Source organism: Trachypithecus francoisi, unplaced genomic scaffold, assembly GCF_009764315.1.
Source record: "Trachypithecus francoisi isolate TF-2019V2 unplaced genomic scaffold, Tfra_2.0 Lachesis_group3, whole genome shotgun sequence".
NCBI lineage: Eukaryota > Metazoa > Chordata > Mammalia > Primates > Cercopithecidae > Trachypithecus > Trachypithecus francoisi.
In genome coordinates, this window is record NW_022681468.1 from 60,230,427 (window position 1) to 60,251,091 (window position 20,665).

General features: G+C 37.0%; 1 protein-coding gene and 1 non-coding gene across 7 annotated transcripts in view; both read right to left on the minus strand.

Annotated features, from left to right (window-relative positions):
* Positions 1 to 20,665, minus strand: part of PRPF39 (pre-mRNA processing factor 39) — a 34,313-nt gene that overhangs the window by 2,491 nt on the left and 11,157 nt on the right. The window contains exons 2-12 of one of the 6 annotated variants that reach the window (XM_033188143.1): positions 18,006 to 18,348; positions 17,419 to 17,544; positions 16,894 to 17,228; positions 16,647 to 16,765; positions 10,434 to 10,601; positions 5,854 to 6,019; positions 4,945 to 5,052; positions 3,361 to 3,525; positions 2,921 to 3,047; positions 2,310 to 2,578; positions 624 to 808 (exon numbers count right to left, since the gene is read on the minus strand). In XM_033188143.1, coding sequence (XP_033044034.1) covers positions 624 to 808; positions 2,310 to 2,578; positions 2,921 to 3,047; positions 3,361 to 3,525; positions 4,945 to 5,052; positions 5,854 to 6,019; positions 10,434 to 10,601; positions 16,647 to 16,765; positions 16,894 to 16,980 — 1,394 coding nt within the window. In that variant the 5' untranslated portion in view covers positions 16,981 to 17,228; positions 17,419 to 17,544; positions 18,006 to 18,348. Of the gene's footprint in view, positions 1 to 623; positions 809 to 2,309; positions 2,579 to 2,920; positions 3,048 to 3,360; positions 3,526 to 4,944; positions 5,053 to 5,853; positions 6,020 to 10,433; positions 10,602 to 16,646; positions 16,766 to 16,893; positions 17,547 to 18,005; positions 18,349 to 20,665 lie in introns of those variants that run through there. The other 5 variants (XM_033188145.1, XM_033188147.1, XM_033188142.1 and 2 more) reach the window with 5 other exon arrangements.
* LOC117071920 lies at positions 2,160 to 2,245 on the minus strand. Its single transcript, XR_004432643.1, has one exon. It is a non-coding gene; the product is annotated as a small nucleolar RNA SNORD127 (small nucleolar RNA).

A 20,665-nucleotide genomic window follows, 5' to 3' on the forward strand; every position in this document is an offset into this window, starting at 1 on the left:
AGGCACATGCCTAACAGAAACTGATATTTCCTTACTAGAATCAGGTAAGACTGGAACTTCAGCAATGCTCTAGCCAATACTTGTACTCTTAGTAAATTAAATCTTAAACTTTTCCTTTTCCCAAATCCACTGGAGCATTCTCTTCAACCATCCTCAACTTTCGGCCTTTTAAAATGAAGGAAGATGAGGCCACTAGGCATGTTCTGTGGGACCATATCCATCCTCTTCTCCAATCTCAGAAAACAGCACTCTGACTGGAGATTAATCCCATCCATCTTTATTGACCTATATATTAAACATTTGGGTTTCAAGGTTCAATCCTTATCCCATTTCCCTTTCACAGGATTGCTCCTTCCTGCCTTCTCTCATTCAATCATGGTTTAAATTGTCATTCTAAAATTGGGAAAACAGTTTTGAAGGAAAGACAAACCGTTATGTCTTCCTGTTAAATGCATATACGTTTATAAAATTGAATTTACCCCCTCATATATCTGAGGAAAAAGTAAACTAAGCGAACATTTTAAAATTTAACAATGTATTAATCTATACTAATCATCAAATCCCCATACAAAAATATCAATGCTCATTTATCATTCAAATAGGTAATATAATTAAGATCTTACTTATTAACATCAGAACCAAAATCTTCAAGAAATTCCACTTTTCTCTGAGAAAATGTAATTCTCATTTTAATAGGTAATGAACCATGTACAGCTTTGTCAAAACAATTTAGGATATTTTCTTCATTTTGTTTGAGGTCACCACTATATTCCATTTCAAGTAAATTGAGGTATAACTTTGTATTCTCCTGTGTAAAAAGCAGCATCATTAATATTTCTAAAATATTTTTATTAGAGCACAGATATTTAAAATGCCTTAGTTTTTGTCTCAATTTGAAAAAAAAAATAGAAAATTGTTTTGTATTAAAATACAACTCATGCTAAATGTTTTCGGCATATTTCTAAAAGGGTGAAAAAATTCATTAACACACTGATGAATTTTTTAATCAATTGATCATTCTAGTATCTCCTAAACAATACAAATTGTTAAATGCCAATAAATTAAAACTATATCCTATCTTGTATTTAGTATGACTTGACCTACCATGACAATTAGAAAATAAAACATAAAAAAATTATCTCTATGCTTCAAATAATTTCTTTACTACAACTATAGATAAACATCTTAACTGGGCCTGGTAGCTCATGCCTATAATCCCAGCACTTTAGGAGGCCAAGGCAGGAGGATCACTTGAGGTATGAAGTTTGAGACCAGCCTGGCCACCATGGTAAAACCCCATCTCTACTAAAAATACAAAAATTAGCTGGTGTGGAGGCGCATACCTTTAATCCCAGCTACTCGGAAGGCTGAGGCAGGAGAATGGCTTGAACCCAGGAGGCGGAGGCTGCAGTTAGCTGAGATCACGCTACTGCAATCCAGCCTGGGTGACAATGAGACTCTGTCTCAAAAAAAAAAAAAAAGCCAGGTGAGGTGGCTCACGCCTGTAATCCCAGCACTTTGGGAGGCCGAGGCAGGCAGATCACCTGAGGTCTGGAGTTCAAGATCAGCCTCGCCAACATGGTGAAACCTCGTGTCTACTAAAAACACAAAAATTAGCTGTACACAGTGAGCGTGCCTGTAATCCCAGCTACTCGGGAGGCTGAGGCTGGAGAATTGCGTGAACCCGCGTGGCAGAGGTTGAAGTGAGCCAAGATGGCACCACTGCACTCCAGCTTAGGTGACAGAGTGAGACTGTCTCCAAAAGAACAAACAAACAAACAAAAAAAGATAAACCTCTTAAACTGCAGCTAGAAGCAAACTGCTATAAATCTTTATCTTAAACAGACCTGGCAATAACTAAAATCCTAAAACCTGATAAATTACCCATTACCTGTACACTGCCTTTTTCAACTGATATATAAAAAGTACTCTATGGAGACACTAAATCATCTCACTGCCAAATGTGCTTACAACACAGGCAATGCCTATGCTTTTGTTTATAAAGTATTCTCCCAAGTCCTCTGTTCTACTTAATAATCAGTAAATTTGTTGATAATTTCTAAAAGGAAAATATAAAGTATCACGTCTACAACAATTTTAACCCAATAATCTTATGTCTCAAACTTCTAATTCAAAATAATTTGAAAAACTTTTTTAAATGGCAACATCAGTTTAGAGGGACTGTTGTCCTCATTTAGTAATAAAACATATTACATACAGACCAAATCTTTCATCATAGTTGCCACAGTGAAAATACACTGACCACTGGTGTTTTTATAGAAGATACTCTTAAAAATACAAATGCATACTTTGTCTCTTTCGATTGCTTCCAAAAGCACCTTTCTTGATTTTGGAAGGTTTTTCTGTATTTTGAAAAGATGCCGGGCTAGTTTGACAGCATAAAATGAAGATTCATTATTTGATTTGGCATTCTTAATGGCATCCTGAAGCAAATGTTCAGCTTCTTCCAGATTTCCATGCCGTCGTTCTAAACTTACTCTTCGTAAACGAACCATTGCCAATCCTAGAACACATTCTTCAAATGTTCTCAAGATATTCCTGGCTTCATTAATATTACCTAGAAACAGTAATTAAATGTTTATGCTTTGGTTTAAACAACTAAAATAATGTTTATAACCACATACTGACAACAATCACCCAGGGGCTAAATCCAGCAACTAAAGGGAAACAGCCACACATATTTACATACTGCCTAGGGCTGTCTGGGGGCTACAATGGCTTACAAAGCCTAAAAGTCAGAACACATGGCTTATAAAGCCTAAGATATTTACTATCTGGCCCTTTAGAGAAAAAATTTGCCAAACTGCTTTACACCATCCCTTACTACTCAATTTGTTATTACTGTTTCCTGAAATAACTGAAAATCTCTAAAATATCAATTGAATTTCTCCACTCTTACCCTGCTGCTCCTCAAAAGCTGCCCAAAGCATATGCACCATGGGTTTCTTTGGGAGATGTATAGTACAAGCTCTGCTGAAGACATGCCTCACTCCTTCAATGCTATGGTTTTCCATGTACTTGGCATACTACATACAGAAAAGAGGAAATACTGAATAATTTACAGTTGAACAAGTCATTAAATTTGTGACAGAACGATAAAATTCTATTTTTAAACCCATTCAGCACCTTTATTGAACCACTAGACTAGTTTCTGTAAGGAAGGACGAAGAGAGGCAACGAGGTTGGCATATGCAGCAGTCAAATCTGGTTGCAAGCAGACCATCTCCTAATGCAACAGATATAGTTATATGAACAACATTCAACAGAAGTACAAAAAAGGTTAGTCACTAGATCAATGTTTATAATATATTCAAGTTTAAGAGCATATGATTTTCTTACCTTAATCCAAAACTCCTCATAGAGGGCACATGATATGACACATCTTTCAAAGAGAACCACAACTCGTTCATGAGTCCCATTTTCAATTTCAAATTCTAAGTATTCTTTCCAGTTTTTTAGTTGTGCCTTTTCCAAAGGTTTCACATGAAAGTAAGGTCTTTTAATCTGTAATGAAATTGTAACATGCCAATGAAAGTAAACCAAATCACCAAAATATGCACAAGCACAGTGTTAATACAAATTATTTTAAATATAATTGATAATTAAAATTTTTTAATCGTATTTCATAATTTAAAAAACTTTTAAAATTAAAATCCCTTAAATTCCTTAAGCTTCACAAACAAATAAAATAATACATTTCCTATTTATTCTGCCATTTTGCCAATTACATGCTTTTTAATGTACAGAACATTTTATACTTTGTTGAATATTTTAAAATTGAACAACCATAGTGACAGAAAGTAGATCAATGGCTGCCTAGGGCTAGGAGTAGAGAACGGGAACTCTGGCTGGAAAGGGGCCAAGGGGACCTTTGCGGTGCTAAAAGAGTTCTGTCTGTATCTTGATTGCTGTGATGACTACAATGTACATACATACATCTGTGAAATGATTCCATATTCTAAGATTCCATTCATATGAAAGGCCATTATAGGGAAATCAACAGAAACAAAAAGCAGATAGTGGTACCTCAGCACTGGGGGTAGAGGGTTGCAGCTGAGGAGGTAGGGGTAGTGACAACTAAAAGTTAAGGTGTTATTTTTTGAGGTGGTGATTATGTTTTAAAATTGACTGTGGTGATGGCTGTACATATCTGTGAATATACTAAGAACTACTGAACTGGCCGGGCGCGGTGGCTCAAGCCTGTAATCCCAGCACTTTGGGAGGCCGAGACGGGCGGATCACGAGGTCAGAGATCGAGACCATCCTGGCTAACACGGTGAAACCCCGTCTCTACTAAAAATACAAAAAACTAGCCGGGCGAGGTGGCGGGCGCCTGTAGTCCCAGCTACTTGGGAGGCTGAGGCAGGAGAATGGCGTAAACCCGGGAGGCGGAGCTTGCAGTGAGCTGAGATCCGGCCACTGCACTCCAGCCCGGAAGAAAGAGCAAGACTCCGTCTCAAAAAAAAAAAAAAAAAAAAAAAAAAAAAAAGAACTACTGAACTGTACACTTTAAATGGGTGAATTATATGGCATGTGAATTATCTCAGTAAAGCAGTCAGAAAAAAAAACAAAGAATTAAAACTGTGGGAAATTACCTCATTTTAGTATAAACCTAAAATGGGTGAATTATAATATATGTAAAGTATAACTCCATGAAGTTGACATTTAAAAATTGAATAATTAGAATAAAATTGTTTGGATTAAGCAGATATCTTGCAATTCAAGTAAATCTGAATTCAAACATTCTAAAACTGATTAGGGAAAATGGAAAAACTGATAATGATTATAATAAATGAGACGAACATCTGAAGTTATGGCTTAAATATGCAAAAACAAAGTTACAACAGAGATAGTACTATCAAAATTGAAAGAAAAATAAATTATTCCTACTTCGTATTTTAAAGACTATTAGAAAACACTTACACCTTCTTCAAATGTCCACCTTTTACTAACTTCATGCTCATTATAATTAAACATTTCTTGATGAATCTCAATGATTCTATGTCTCATGTTTTCTATTTCTGTAATTAACTTGGGAAGAAAAAGGGAAAAAATAAATCTCACAAACTATACTGAACATTTTCAATATCACTGCTTACATTTAAGTATTATTCACAGATATTTTAGTCTTAGAACAGTGGTAGATTTTTAACTGTTGGCAAGTATGTGCAAAATCCAATTAACAACACTAAAATTTATCACACAACTTCCTAATTAACCACTTTCATACATTTCTTTTTTTTTTTTTCTTACATTGGGATAGCAGATTCACAACCTAGGCAAAATATTTCTTCTAAGCTAAGTTCATCTTGGGGTGTCTCATAGTAAAATAGATTCTCTACCTTAAATCTATACATACAAGCTACTGAATCTCCACTTGCCTTAAACAGAAATTAACTTCAAACAAGCTACAAGTCACTGGGTAAATGGCCGGCAATATAAGTGATCACTGTGCTACTCATGGAGTCAAGGGGTAACAGGTCCAGTTTCTTCTGCACTAAAGACCTTTTTTTCCCCCCCCGAGATGGAGTCTTGCTCTATGGCCCAGGCTGGAGTGCAGTGGTGCCATCTCAGCTCACTGCAACCTCTACCTCTCAGGTTCAAGCAATCTTCCCACCTCAGCCTCCCAAGTAGATGGGACTACAGTCATGTGCTACCACACCTGGCTAATTTTTGTATGTTTAGTATAGATGGGGTTTCACCATGTTGCCTAGACTGGTCTCAAACTCTGGACCCCAGGTGATTCGCCTAACTTGGCCTCCGAAAGTGCTGGGATACAGGCATAAGCCACCACACCTGGCCACTGACGAACTTTAGAGTAAGACTGGTTACCTTTGCAGGATCAGTTATGTCTTCAATTCCCGATGGTAGATCATCACCAGGGGGACCATCATCACCACTATGTCCATTTACAGAAGCTAACTCCCTTCGCAACTGAATAAACTGTTCACCAGTTAAAAGATCTCTAGGCAAGTTATTCTGTACATGTTCTTTAAATCTAAAGGAAGACAGTAAAAATATATCCTCTATATTTGAATCATAATTTTAGATCTCATATTGAGATTCCTACTACATACTACTCTTTCAAAGGATTTGATTTAAAGAAAGAAACCAAAATATCATAACTTTTCTCCTTCTTTTCTATATTAAAATCCTACCATATATGATAAAACACTACCATATGATAAAACAGTCTATAGACATCTTATATTTCTTCCTTCCTTTACAGTAGAATGGAGAAGGCATGGACGGGCATAAACTGAAACCTCAGTTCTGTCTGTTACTGGTTATCTGACTTAAGGGAAGTTTTTCCTTTCTCTAAATCTTAGTTTCCTCAACTGTAAAATAAGATGATTAATACCTATTATTTGTGTATCATAGAATCTATTTTACTACGAAGACACAAAAGTTACAGTAAAATTAAATATTGTAATCCACATTTAAATTCTAAATGATCACTTGTAAATAATCAACAAATATAGCATTTCCTTCCCACCTCCCAAATACTCCTCATCTACGTGAGTATGCAAAAATCCAATGAAACTGCCCAATTAAGGTTATCAATTACCTCATATATAAAATTAAATGGACACTTGTTTTGTAGTATGGTCCTCCAAGCCTCTGACTGCTGCTCTATGTCCTGTTCCCCTTCCTACCTGCCCTAAATGCTTCTATTCCCAAGAATTCCACTCTCCAGTTGGTTCTCATCTATTTTTATTAATATATACTTCTGGCCAATCTCACTGATAGATACAGCTTGAAATAAGTATACCATGGTGACTCTCAAAACTATAACACAAGTCCAAACCTTTCTCCTAATCAGATTAGCATATCCAACTGCCAATACTCTGCACAAAGAAATATAGATTAGTTTTAAGCTAATCTATAAAAAGATTTTTGAAAAAAAAATCATTTCACTATTTTATAAAAACATGCAATAATTTATATACATACAAATTTTAATCAAAAACACCGGGTTGAGGAGCTAAAATATCTACACCATCACAATTTGAACATATCTTTGGAACCTCAAATATGAAATATCTTAAAGTAAGCATGGCATCGTCATCTGAAAATGAATACCCTCAGCATTTCTTTCTTTTTGTGTGTGTGTGTGAGATGGAGTCCCGCTCTGTTGCCCAGGGTGGAGTGCAATGGTGACATGTTGGCTCACTGCAAGCTCCACCTCCCAGGTTCAGGCAATTCTCCGGCCTCAGCCTCCCAAGAAGCTAGGATTACAGTTGCGCACCACCACGCCCAGCTAATTTTTGTATTTTTAGTAGAGACAGAGTTTCACCTTGTTGGTCAGCCTGTTCTTGAACTCCTGACCTCAGGTGATCCATCTGCCTCAGCCTCCCAAGCACCTGCTCACGCCTGTAATCTCAGCACTTTGGGAGACTGAGGTGGGCAGATCACCTGAGGTCTGGAGTTCAAGACCAGACTGGCAAACACGGTGAAATCCGTCTGTACTAAAAATACGAAAATTAGCCAGGTGTCAGGGCAGGCACCTGTAATTCCAGCTACTCGGGAGGCTGAGGCAGGAGAATCACTTGAACCTGGGAGGCGGAGGCTACAGTGAACCAAGAATGCACCACTGCAATCCAGCCTGGGCAACAGGGCGAGATTCCATCTCAAAAAAAAAAAAAAAAAAAGTATATAAATAACATTGGAATCTAATTTAAATTTTGCAAAGTCAATGGTTATAGAGGCTAACAGCCTATTTCAGCACCAGGAGGAAAAAAATTAACATAGATTGCCTCATGTTAAAAAATTAAAAATGAGGAAGCAACTCTCAAATATGTAGTATGAAAAAACAAATTTAATTACAGATGAATATTAAAACTCAAAACTGTCAACGTATGAATTAAAAAACTTAAAATAAGGTAAAATTTTAAAATAACTACATACAGTACATAAATCTAAAATGACTTGATTGCTACATCATGTAGCAACTTCTTTAAAACAGTGACAAAGTGTGCATAATATTAAGCAGTATTTTTTCAGCAGTTTTTTGTATTATAAAGCTAACATTTATTCAGTAAAGACTGGCTGAGTGTCTCATATATACTGAGGTCTATTCTTAGGTATTAGAGATACAAAGAATTACGCCTCAGAAACTGAGAGGCCTAGACATAAATTCAAAGCAGTGTTACTGGTGCTGATATAAATGTAAACAAATGTAGGTAAAGTGGTGGCACAAATGACAGACTAGATATCTCAATATAGGTGAACCAGAGAAAATTTCACAGAGAAGATACAAAACTGTGTGGTCTCAAGGAATGAGTCCACTAGACAAGTGGAAAGAGGAAAAGGTATTACACTCATAAAGATATAAAACAGCACTGCCCTTTTGGAAGTTATCAGACTTAGGTGTGTTTAGAGCTCAGGAACTACCAGGGATTGGACCTGGATATTAGACCAGATCACAAAGTCCTCATGCTAAAGAAGGTTTTAAATTAGACATGATCTCAGAGATAATGTGCAGGGCTTGTGTATACATCCCATATACAAGCCTAATGCACAAGCACAATAAAATATTTCCATTATTACTGTATAGCACTTAGAATATGTTTTTTAACACACGCCTCCTCCTCTATCCTTCTGACCAACTCACAGGCATGCTATTTACACATAGCTTCTTCGGGCCTTCATTCCTACAACTTAGCCTATCAACAGGTACATAGCAAATGCTAAATAAATGACTTTAAGAAAGAGGCATATGTTAACGGGGGAAAAAAAAATTCAGTGGTTCTCAAAGTAATTCAAAGTCATGTGAATTAGTTAACTTATATAAACTGTAAGAACTGCATAAAGACTACTTGTGAGTTCGCTATAACTGATAAGGAAAGTGGTTCTAAATGCATTAAGTGAAAAATAGCAGATTATAGATCAGTATGTGTAATATAATCCCACTAATATCTATTATAAGTATATATGCATTTTTAAAAGCCTAGGGTAACTGATGACTTAAAGAAAAATAAATAAATAAAAGCCTGGTGGGATAATTATTCAGAAATAAAAAAGGACTTGTAGGATAACATATCAAAAACTTCAGGGCCATACTGTCTAGGTTCCAAATAGCTTCCAATCACTTACAAACTCTGTGGCCTTAGATAAATATGCTAATCTCTCTGTGTCTCCCCTTTCATAAAATGGGAACAATAGTCCTTGCCTCACTGGGTTATTGGGAGGATTAAGTGAATCATAACGCACTCAGCAGAGTGTCTGGGATATAGAAAATGCTATGTGTGTTTCCTACACATATTTTTTTTCATCATCAGTAAAGTCTGTAGTCACAGATTTTTCCTATACTTTAAATCACAGAAGAACTAGTCTATGAAAAGACACTCTCTTTGGCCCATCAGGTAATTTAAGTACTTTTGTACTTATGTGTTCGGTAACTATTTACCAAGCATTTCCATATGCCAATTCTTGCTTGTGTTAACGCCTTTCAGCAAGTGTCTTCCCTGGTCATTATATCTTAGAAACCTGCCTACTTCCTCTATTTCATCGAAAGCAGAAAGTATGTTCCCATCTATATGCTTCCTATTTCTAACCTGAGTCTACCTCTAGCAAACTGTTCCTTAGTACTTTAAAATGCTTCATAAAAGCCTTCTACTTTTGGTAGTAAAGAAAAATTTAGAAAATCACTCACTTAAAAAGTACCTAAGTTTATTCAAGACTGCTCATAAAAATTATAACAAAAAATAGAAAACATGTCAATTTTAAAAAAGCAAAGACACAATCCTCATACTTGTTCAGAAAGACTTTCTGGATCCTTATTGATGTGATAACTCTGAATAAAGCAGAAACAGAACACAAAAATAATGACACACAGAATTAGTTGTTTTAACAGTAATCATTAAAATAAAAGGATACCAATCATAACAGAAAAATCATGGTAGAAAATTAAAATGGAATGATACCTGATTGTTTGAAAATAGATACTACTTACTATACAAAATGCATCCTTCACTGTTTTGGATATAAGGTGTTATAGCAATCACAAGAATGTATATTCAACAAATCATTAAGTTTAAAAAAAATAAGCATCTATCATGTGCCAGGCACTGTGTCAATTTAATGCCACAAATAAATAACTAAACTTACTATTTTCTCATTCCTTCACTACTCTGAACTACCTTAGACAAGACAGAATTTCTGTTTCTTTATCTATTAAAATGAATAAGGAGAAACTTCTATCTAAAAACAGTAAAATTTCTAAACATTTCATAAGGCATACGAAAAAATGTCAAAAGCAAGCATGTAGGTTGTGATTAGCAACAAAATTTATTCCTCTTTCCACGTAATAAAAGCTTACATAACATTTCAAGAGAATTATAATACTTAATATTATCAACTAACTATCTGAGTAATCAAAGATGTTTCAATGATCAGAATTTCCCACCTACCTCTGAAAATGATGACTATACAGCTGTGTTGGAATACCAAGAATACGATCATATATAGCTGTAACTTCTCTCAGGTTTCCCTGTTCATTTTCCCAGTTTATATACATTTCCCACAGTCTGTCAGAACGGAAATCTGTTCCTGCAGCTAGAACAGCATGCTCAAAAGTTCTGAAAAATTAAATTACTCTTAAGTTATCTTTCCAAGACAAAATCACTTATAAAATATTTCTAAATTTAGAAAATAATGCTAACTTCAAAAATTATATTCAACTGTTTCCTATGCAAGTAGGGATTAAAGGGTAGACAGAATAACAGAAAGCATACAAGAGCTGCTTAAAAAGAGTGAGAAAACAAAGGGAACAGTTAAATGTACTTTATGTAATTTTATCATATAGAAAATTAAATACAAAATGTACACATTGCAAATAGGTAAGAGTAGACATTTAAGTATTTGTTCAATCTGAAATGTCTGTTGTATAGATTCATTTATGATAGAAGACAAAATTAAAACAGGTAGGAAGTTAAAGAGAGGCAAATTTTATCTCAATTTAAGAATATTTTCACCAGGCGTGGTGGCTCGTGCCTGTAATAGCAGCACTTTGGGAGGCCAAGGAGGGAGGATCACCTGAGGTCAGGAGTTCAAGACCAGCCTGGCCAATATGGCGAAATCCCAGCTCTTCAAAAACACAAAAATTAGCTAGACATGATGGCAGGTGCCTGTAATCCCAGCTATTTGGGAGGCTGAGGCAGGAGAATCGTTTGAACCTGGGAGGTGGAAGTTGCAGTGAGCCGAGATCGCGCCACTGTACTCCAGACTGGGCAACAGAGACTCCGTCTCAAAAAAAAAAAAAAAAAAAAGAATATTTTCAAGCAAAAATAACTCTCCAACAAGCAATCTGACTGCCTTGTAAGATAAGTATACAAAGGCCAGGCACGGTGGCTCACGCCTGTAATCCCAGCACTTTCGGAGGTCGAGGCAGGTAGATCACAAGGTCAGGAATTTGAGACCAGGCTGGCCGGCATGGTGAAATCCCGTGTCTACTAAAATACAAAAAATTAGCCAGGCATGGTGGCACATGCCTGTAGTCCCAGCTACTTGGGAGGCTGAGGCAGGAGAATTGCTTGAAGCCGGCAGGCAGAGGTTGCAGTGAGCCGAGATTACGCCACTGCGCTCCAGACCAGGTGACAGAGCGCAACACTGTTTCAAAAAAAAAAAGTATAGTATACTTTAAACCTCTCAAAAGCCCCTCTCAATTCTAAAATTCTATCATTAAAATTTATCACAGGCTGGGCACAATGGCTCATGCCTATAATCCCAACAAATGAGGCCAGGAGTTTGAGACTAGCCTTACCAACACAGCAAAACCCCATCTCTGCTAAAAATACAAAAACTAGCTGGGCGTTGTACACATCTGTAACCTGAGCTACTCAGGAGTCTGAGGCATGAGAATCACTTGAACCTGGGAGGCGGAGGTGACAGTGAGCTGAAATTGCACCACTCACCACTGCACTCTGGCCTGGATGACAGAGCAAGACTCTGTCTCCAAGGGGGAAAAAAAAAAGGTTAAAAAGTATTTTAAAATACCTAGTCATGTCAAGAGATTTCTGCAAGCAATTTTAATCACTAGATTTAATACTCCAATGAGATAAAGCTTTTAGATACATACTTTTAAGATAAGTATCTTAAAATCAAGAGAAATTTTTTAAAAGTATAAAATTACACTCCCTAAGTTAACCCACAATTTTTTTTTTTTTTGAGACGGAGTCTTGCTCTGCCACCCAGGCTGGAGTGCAGTGGCCGGATCTCAGCTCACTGCAAGCTCCGCCTCCCGGGTTTACGCCATTCTCCTGCCTCAGCCTCTCGAGTAGCTGGGACTACAGGCGCCCGCCTCGTCGCCCGGCTAGTTTTTTGTATTTTTAAGTAGAGACAGGGTTTCACCATATTAGCCAGGATGGTCTCGAACTCCTGACCTCGTGATCCGCCCATCTCGGCCTCCCAAAGTGCTGGGATTACAGGCTTGAGCCACCGCGCCCGGCCCTTAACCCACAATTTTAACACAATTTCAATAAAGCACTAGAAAATGTTGAGTGGAACAAGAAAAAATCAAATTCCACTATTCATCTAGTATACAAAAATGCAAAATGACTTTGTAAAAAGATAATGCAGCAGGCATTTTCCTGAAAGATAATATAAGAAACTAGGAAGCTACAGTAACTACAAGTTTGGCACAGGCCCGGTAACAGAAAAATGGATGAACAGTACAGAGCCAAGAAAACAAAAAGAGATCAATGTATGTGAATATTTGGTGTATGATATATAATAGGAAAATATAAAATATAAAATAAAAATGTCTATCTCATGACAGATAGAAATTAAAGTCAGATAAATGAAAAAGCAAAAAACTACAGAAAAGTTAGAACAAAATACAGGATTTATATGTTTTTGGCAAAATAGGCACAAAATTCAGAAACCAGAAGCACATTAAGGAAAAAATAAAACTCCATATGATAAAAGACACCATAAAAAAAGTTAAAAACATACCAACATTGGAGGAAATGTTTAATATAAACAATTGAAGAGCATGTGTGTATGTGTGTCTGTGTATGCATGCATGTGCATATTTGGTGTAAGGTTTCCTAAAGAATAAAATAGATGTTATTGTCCCTACAGAACCCCAAAAGATTCAGAAAAATAACCAGACACTGAAAAAAGTATAGAGAAAAGGGGAAGAAGACAAGAAGGTAATGAAATAAAGAGAGAACGTTTAGAAGAAGGTATACTTAATGAATGGTGAGAAATCTTCAACTTTCCCGCCCAGCTATAGGGACTTCAGAAGCTAGCTTTCCATTCCCCAGGTAAATAAAATTACCGTTCTCTAAAGAAACTGCTTGGCTCAGGAATAAGATATAAGGTTACTATTACTGGGAATCCACCAGCAAAAAAGAGTGGCCACATGATTACGCTACTGTGAAACCCTATAGGCCAACTGACAATGTCCCATACAAAACACACAGTGCATCCATATAGGTTTTTTTTTTTTTTTTTTTTGAGACAGGGTCTCACTCTGTCACCCAGGTTGTAGTGCAATGTCACGATCTCAGCTAACTGCAACCTCCACCTTCCAGGTTCAAGCAATTCTCCTACCACAGCCTCCTGAGAAGCTGGGATTACAGACTCCTGCCACCATACCCAGCTAATTTTTTTATATTTTAAGTAGAGACAGGGTTTCACCATGTTGGCCAGGCTGGTCTCGAACTCCTGACTTCAAGTGATCCACTGTGCCTGGCTCATACAGCTTGTTAATATCTAATCTCTAATAGGGACAAAAATCCACAGATCAGGTATCTCAGAGACGAAAATGAGTAAACAGAAAAATTTCAGAGGAAACAGTCTTGGGAACAGAGGAAAACCTCAACTATCCTTAGTATCGTCAAAGAAAACGAAAAGATATGCAGCCATGAAACAAGAACTGGAGAGTATAAAAAAAGGAACACTCAGAGAACAAGAAAGATTCTTGGATATTAAGAATCTGAGCCGGGCGCGGTGTCTCACACCTGTAATCCCAGCACTTTGGGAGGCCAAGACGGGCGGATCACGAGGTCAGAAGATTGAGATCATCCTGGCTAACACAGTGAAACCCCATCTGCACTAAAAGTACAAAAAATTAGCCGGGCATGGTGGTAGGTGCCTGTAGTCCCAGCTACTCAAGAGGCTGAGGCAGGAGAATGGCGTGAACCCAGGAGGTGGAGCTTGCAGTGAGCCGAGATTACGCCACTGCACTCCAGCCTGGGGGACAGGGATTCTGTCTCAAAAAAAAAGAATCTAATGGAAGATGCTAAAAATCCAATACAAGAGTCAAGGAAATACCTCAAAAAGCCAGACAGTCTAAGATATGAAAAATAGGAAGAAGAAAAGAAAAACTCAGTAATTAAAAGAAGTCCAATATCCAACTATTAAAAACAACAGAGAAAATCAAGGCAAAGAAATTGTCAAGAATATCCATCATAATAACATTTCTAAGAATAGAAGGACATTAGAATCTCAGATTGAAGACTCACCCAATCACCCAATAATCACAATAAGAAAAAGAAAATCCATATCAAAGCTCATTTTTATAAAACTGCATTTACATCAGACTCAAAGAGAACATCCTAACAGCTTCCACGGAGGAAAAACATGTTACAGAAAGAGAATCTATTCTAGAAGAATGGTTTTGGACTTCTCAAAAGCAATAGCAGAAGCTATAAAGGAATAAATAACGCCTTCAAAGCTCTACAGAGAAAATAACTTTCAACTCCAAATTCTATAGCTTATCAAACCTTAAAATTATTTTTTCATCCAAGCATCCTTTAACAAGAAGTTACAGAACACACTCTTCTAAAAGCTGGACATAAAATCAAGAAAGAGTGAGATCTAATAATAAACTCTCACAGAAGTGAAGTAAAGACATCTCCTAGAACCATGATGATACGAAAATCCCAAGACAACTCTTGTACAGCAGAACTAGAAGACCAGTCCAGATTATAGTAGAAAGGTTTCCAGGAGAGACAGCTCAAAGGAGAAGAAAAAAATGGGACTTACACATTTTTTAACAGGTCTGATTATATAGAAAGCTATATTTAAAGCCTTCTACAAAGCTGTTGGAGAATACGAAAAAACCTTAAATGTTCAAAGAAAATTAGACAAATGGGAAAAATGAGGGGCAGAGGAGGAGAAATTAAAAACCAAAAAGGTTATAAAAATGAAAGGGCAGTATGATGAAAAATATTTACAGGTTTTTGATCTTTTTTTTTTTTTCTGAGACGGAGTCTTGCTCTGTCACCCAGGCTGGCTCACTGCAATCTCCGCCTCCCGGGTTCAAGAGATTCTCTTGCCTCAGCCTCCCGAGTAGCTGGAACTACAGGCATGCGCCACCACGCCCAGCTAATGTTTATTTTTGAGACAAGGTCTCACTCTGTCACTCAGGCTACATACAGTGGTGCAATCACAGCTCACTGCAGCCTCAATCTCCTAGGCTCAAGCACTCCTCCCACCTCAGCCTCCCAAAGTGCTGAGATTACAGGTATAAGCCACTGTGCCCACCCTTATTTATGGATTTATAATGATTAAAAAAAAAATACTGAAGCTGATTATTGAAACCTATCCTGTAGCTATATTGGAAAGGAATGGGAAAACAAAGTGTTTGAGTTAAAATTCTCATTTACCGTAACAGATACATAATGTCTACAACTAACATAGAAAGAAAGAAAGCAACATAGATTTACTGTTATACATGTGGTGGAAAATACTAGAAGAAAGAGCTAAAATATTTGAAGGGAGGTGGAGAGGGTACTTTTTGTTACGAGCAGTTTAACATTAGCTAACTTCTTAAGCAATACGCACATGCTTTTTTTGAAAACCAAAAACAAATACATTAACAAACTACTGTAATCAAGAAAAAGATAATGTAATAGAAAACTGAGCAAATGATATCAACAGGTAATTTAAGAAATGGCTTATACAAGCATATGAGAAGATGGTAAACCAGGATGAGCAATCAAGATATACACAAATTAAAACAGAGATGCCACTGGAGGTAAAACAAACAAAAAATGTGGCACAGCTGTGGGAAAATGATTATTTTCATACACTGTGGGAGTTTAGAATTGATACCATTTTTGAAGGAACATGTGATAAAACTTAGCTATGTGTTCCCTTTAACAGAAGTTCAATTTCTAGTGCATTCTACAAAAATACTGGCTTGTACAGAGATGTTCACTGTAGCACTGATTATTTCCTATACATAAGGATTTGCTGAAATACAGTAGAGTACTCTGGCTTATAAGTTACTTTTTATAAAGTATTATAAAATACTTTTTGTAATGGTTAAAAAATATGGCAGGAAGAGATTCTCAAACACTGTTTAAAAAAAAAAGTCAAAGATCAATATGAAAACATACGCACAAATATGTACTTAGACATACATCTGAAAGCACACACACCAAGCTATTAACCATGAGGAGTGGAACTGGGGACATAAGGGGTATGGAATGTAGGAGGGCTTTATTATCTGCATTTTCAAATCATAAAGCATAAGTTTATTATTTATGTATCATTTTTTTAACAATGGAATAGAAGTTAAACTTCCAGCTTAGCTTTCATGAGCTCTATTATCAACATGAGAATAATTATTTATATCATAAAATACATTTCAGTATCAATGTTCCACATACCCTCTTATTGTATTGTTTGTCTCAGGATCACCAGGGTCCAATGTTTCTTTTAAGAAGTTTATATAATGTATCCAAAGGTCAACACTAAGAGGTATTGCCTGAAGCCCCCGCCGATAAACCTAAGAAGAAAACAGCAAACTGTACTTCAAATATTTAATTATTTCTTAACAGAGAGGCAACACTGTGTTATCCGGTGAACCTTAGAAATACTAATTACTGGAATTTTGTTTAAATAATCTACCATTACCATTTGGGTGGAGGTTGGATAGAACATGGCAATGTTCTGATCCCCACGTGCAGAGTCTTGATCTTCAAAGCGCAGCAGTCCCTGCATTCTGACCGGGTTGTGTGGGCAGGCTTTGGGTTACAGACCATAGGGCACAGACCCATTAGAGCATCAATGACAGCGTCTGACCAAAAATGCAATAAGACGTAGCAAATGTGACTAGCAAACCAACTATATTGTTTGGAAAATGAGAAATAAATGTAAGTGAGAGAAAAGCCCTGCCCTACTTGTTAAGCTGCAGTGTAATACAGAGGCTTGCACTGCAAAGCTTGACAAACTGTAGAGGTTTAACGCACCTGCCAACAAAGAGAGAAAATATTAGCTACAAATGCCACAAGAGTGACAAATGCAAATAAATACCCTATAAAAATTGTTTGACCACAAATGGTAGGTACTGCCAGCCAAAAAAAAAAAAAAAATCTTTGTTTTGTTATTAATTGGCTTACAGTACCTATTGGAGATAAGTTTATTCAGTGATGTACGCACCTCATCTGATGGTTTAATGTTGTCGTGCCGCTTTTCAAGGTCCGCATACTTTTTCCAGTAACCATAGCAATATGGATAGTGTATGAAAAATCTGTCAAATGCTTTCCTGGCAGCCATCAAGTGATTCTGATAAAAATGAAACAGTGTTTAAATATCGGGGAAATTTCTATCAAAAAAATATTTATTATTCCTTTCAAACGTTATTATCTAAAAAAATAATAAAAAATGGCAGGCTTAAAAACTCCACATGCAGGCTGCTCTGCCGATGGAGCAGCCCTTCTTTTATTCCTTGACTTTTTTTCTTCTAAATGCAACGGAAACAGAAGGAACTAATTTTGTCAACATTTTATTCAGCAGTTTTACACACACACTTACACCTCAATTATTACAAAATATTAAGCTACTCTCTACAACATATAAAAGCTATAAGCCATTTTCAAAGCTAAAAATGTATCTACCTAATGTTATTCAACTTCATTTGAAAATTATGAGTTGATTTTAATCATAAATAAGCTCAACTGTTTCATTATAAATTAACATGACTTGATTAATTTGTCCCTTCTGATACCATTTTAATAGTTACTAACCTCCTGTTCTACATATTGAAGCAAATATACCCAGCCTGTAAAATCCTGAGGATTATTTTCCACAGTTTTCCAAAATTTTTCATATTCTGGAGGGAAATTTGCTTCTGTTTCTGTCAGCGTTACTGGAAGGTCCACAGCACTTGCCATTTCACTTTCTTCTGTAGATGCATTCACATTGGGAGAGTCATCAGGTGACTGTTCCATTTCTGTAACATTCATAATCTCAGTACTGAAATCAGTAGGATGTTCTACCACTACCTCTGAACTATTGCCTGTGCTGCCATTACTAGAATTTCTGTATTCATCCATGTGAGAATTTTGCATATTGTCTTCAGTAAATGATCTGTGGAAACACAAAAAAGAGAAATATCTTCCAACTGCCAATAAAATTATTTGGTCTCAACAACACCTTTTAAAAAGCCCTAATTTGGCTATTAAAGAAATGTGATTCTTAACCCCCTACAAGTCAGAATCAGAAGGTTCATTAGTTTTTATATTATAAATAAAATTACAAATTCTTCACAAAACTGCCATTTTGTTGCTGGTATCTGAATAAAAACCAAATAGCTACAGATTTGTTACCTCATTCATACAACAAGTAAGTCGACTGCTACCTAACAAAGAAATACTATTTAAAATTCAATGTTTTCAGATTTAGGTAAGAATCTGATTCGGTGCCTGAATGTTACCTTGCTATGAATCACTGGAAAATGGCATATCTTTAATAACTGTTCTGGAGGCTAAAAGTAAAACTGACAAAAATTCTGGTCATGGGTATAAACATTTCAAAAGGAAGCTCATTACTTGGCTCAGGATAAAGTTTTAGAAAAGATAAATTCATATTGCTTAAATACATCTATCTACTTATGAATTATAAATCCTGACAGCTAGGTTTCAAATTTATTATAGAAGATACAAATTATGGTTTTAAAAAATTAAAAAGTAATTTTTAAAGTGAATGAATGTTACTTAAAACACATTTAAGGGGCCAGGCATGGTGGCACACAGCTGTAGTCCCAGCTACTCGGGAGACACTGAATCAGGAGGATCACTTGAACCCAGGAGTTCAAGGCGGCTGTAAGCACTGACCCTGCTACAGTACTCCAGCCTGGGCAACAGAGCACGGCCCTAACTCTAAAAAACATATGTGAGAAAGGCTTATGAGGCCGGGCGCAGTGGCTCACGCCTGTAATCCCAGCTCTCAGGGAGGCAGAGGCGGGAGGATAGCTTGAGCCCAGGAGTTCGAGACCTGCCTGGGTAATACAGCAAGACCCCGTTCTCCACAAAAAAAGGAAAAAAAAAAAAAAAAGAAAGGCTTACAGTCTGGATAATAACTGCACAACATATCTAAAATTATGTCATCTAATTTTTAAGGCTATAAGGTAACAGGGAATTACCCCTTTAAGGTAGTACCACATTATATTTTCTTTTTTTTTTTTTTTTGAGACGGAGTCTGGCTCTGTCTCCCAGGCTGGAGTGCAGTGGCCAGATTTCAGCTCACTGCAAGCTCCGCCTCCCGGGTTTATGCCATTCTCCTGCCTCAGCCTCCCGAGTAGCTGGGACTACAGGCGCCCGCCACCTCGCCCGGCTAGTTTTTGTATTTTTAGTAGAGACGGGGTTTCACCGTGTTAGCCAGGATGGTCTCGATCTCCTGACCTTGTGATCCGCCCGTCTCGGCCTCCCAAAGTGCTGGGATTACAGGCTTGAGCCACCGCGCCCGGCCACATTATATTTTCATAATCACCTTAATCTCTTCCATTAATAGCCTGAATGGAAACCAAATCATTAAATTATAGGGCATGTCCATTTTTTTAATGAGGAATTATTCTCAAAATTAAGCTGACCATAAAACTGACTTACTCTTAAAATATACTTAGAATATACTGCTTATATATTAATAGTAATTAAAAAGATGATTAAAACTTTAAAGACAATAATGCAAATGAAGAGATGCAAATGACCAATAAACATATAAAAGAATTGTATCTTTACTAATAAAGACATAAATCAAAATAATGAGTGTACCAAATAGCAATTGTACATATTTTATACTATGGAAATAATCAGAAAAAAAATATCTGTTTAAGGGCATTCATTACCAGCACTGTCGTATAGCAAAAATGGAGGGTATATTAAGAAAAAGATTGCTTTGGCCATGCATGGAGTCTCACACCTGTAATCCCAGCACTTTGGGAGGCCGAGGAGGGTGGATCACCTGAGGTCGGGAGTTCGAGACCAGCCTGACGCAACATGGAGAAACCCCGTCTGTATTAAAAATACAAAATTAGCTGGGCATGGTGGTGCACGCCTGTAATCCCAGCTACTCAGGAGGCTGAGGCTGGAGAATCTCTTGAACCTGGGAGGAGGAGGGTACAGTGAGCCGAGATTGCACCATTGCACTCCAGCCTGGGTAACAAGAGCAAAACTCCATCTCAAAAGAAAAAAAGAAAAAGACTGCTTTAATAAATGGTATACTCGGCCAGGCACAATGGCTCATGACCATAATCCCAGCACTTTGGGAGGCCGAGGCGGGAGGACCACCTGAGGTCAGGAGTTCGAGACCAGCCTGTCCAACATGGTGAAACCCCATCTCTACTAAAAATACAAAAAATTATCAGTGTGTGGTGGCATGCGCCTGTACTTCCAGGTACTAAGGAGGC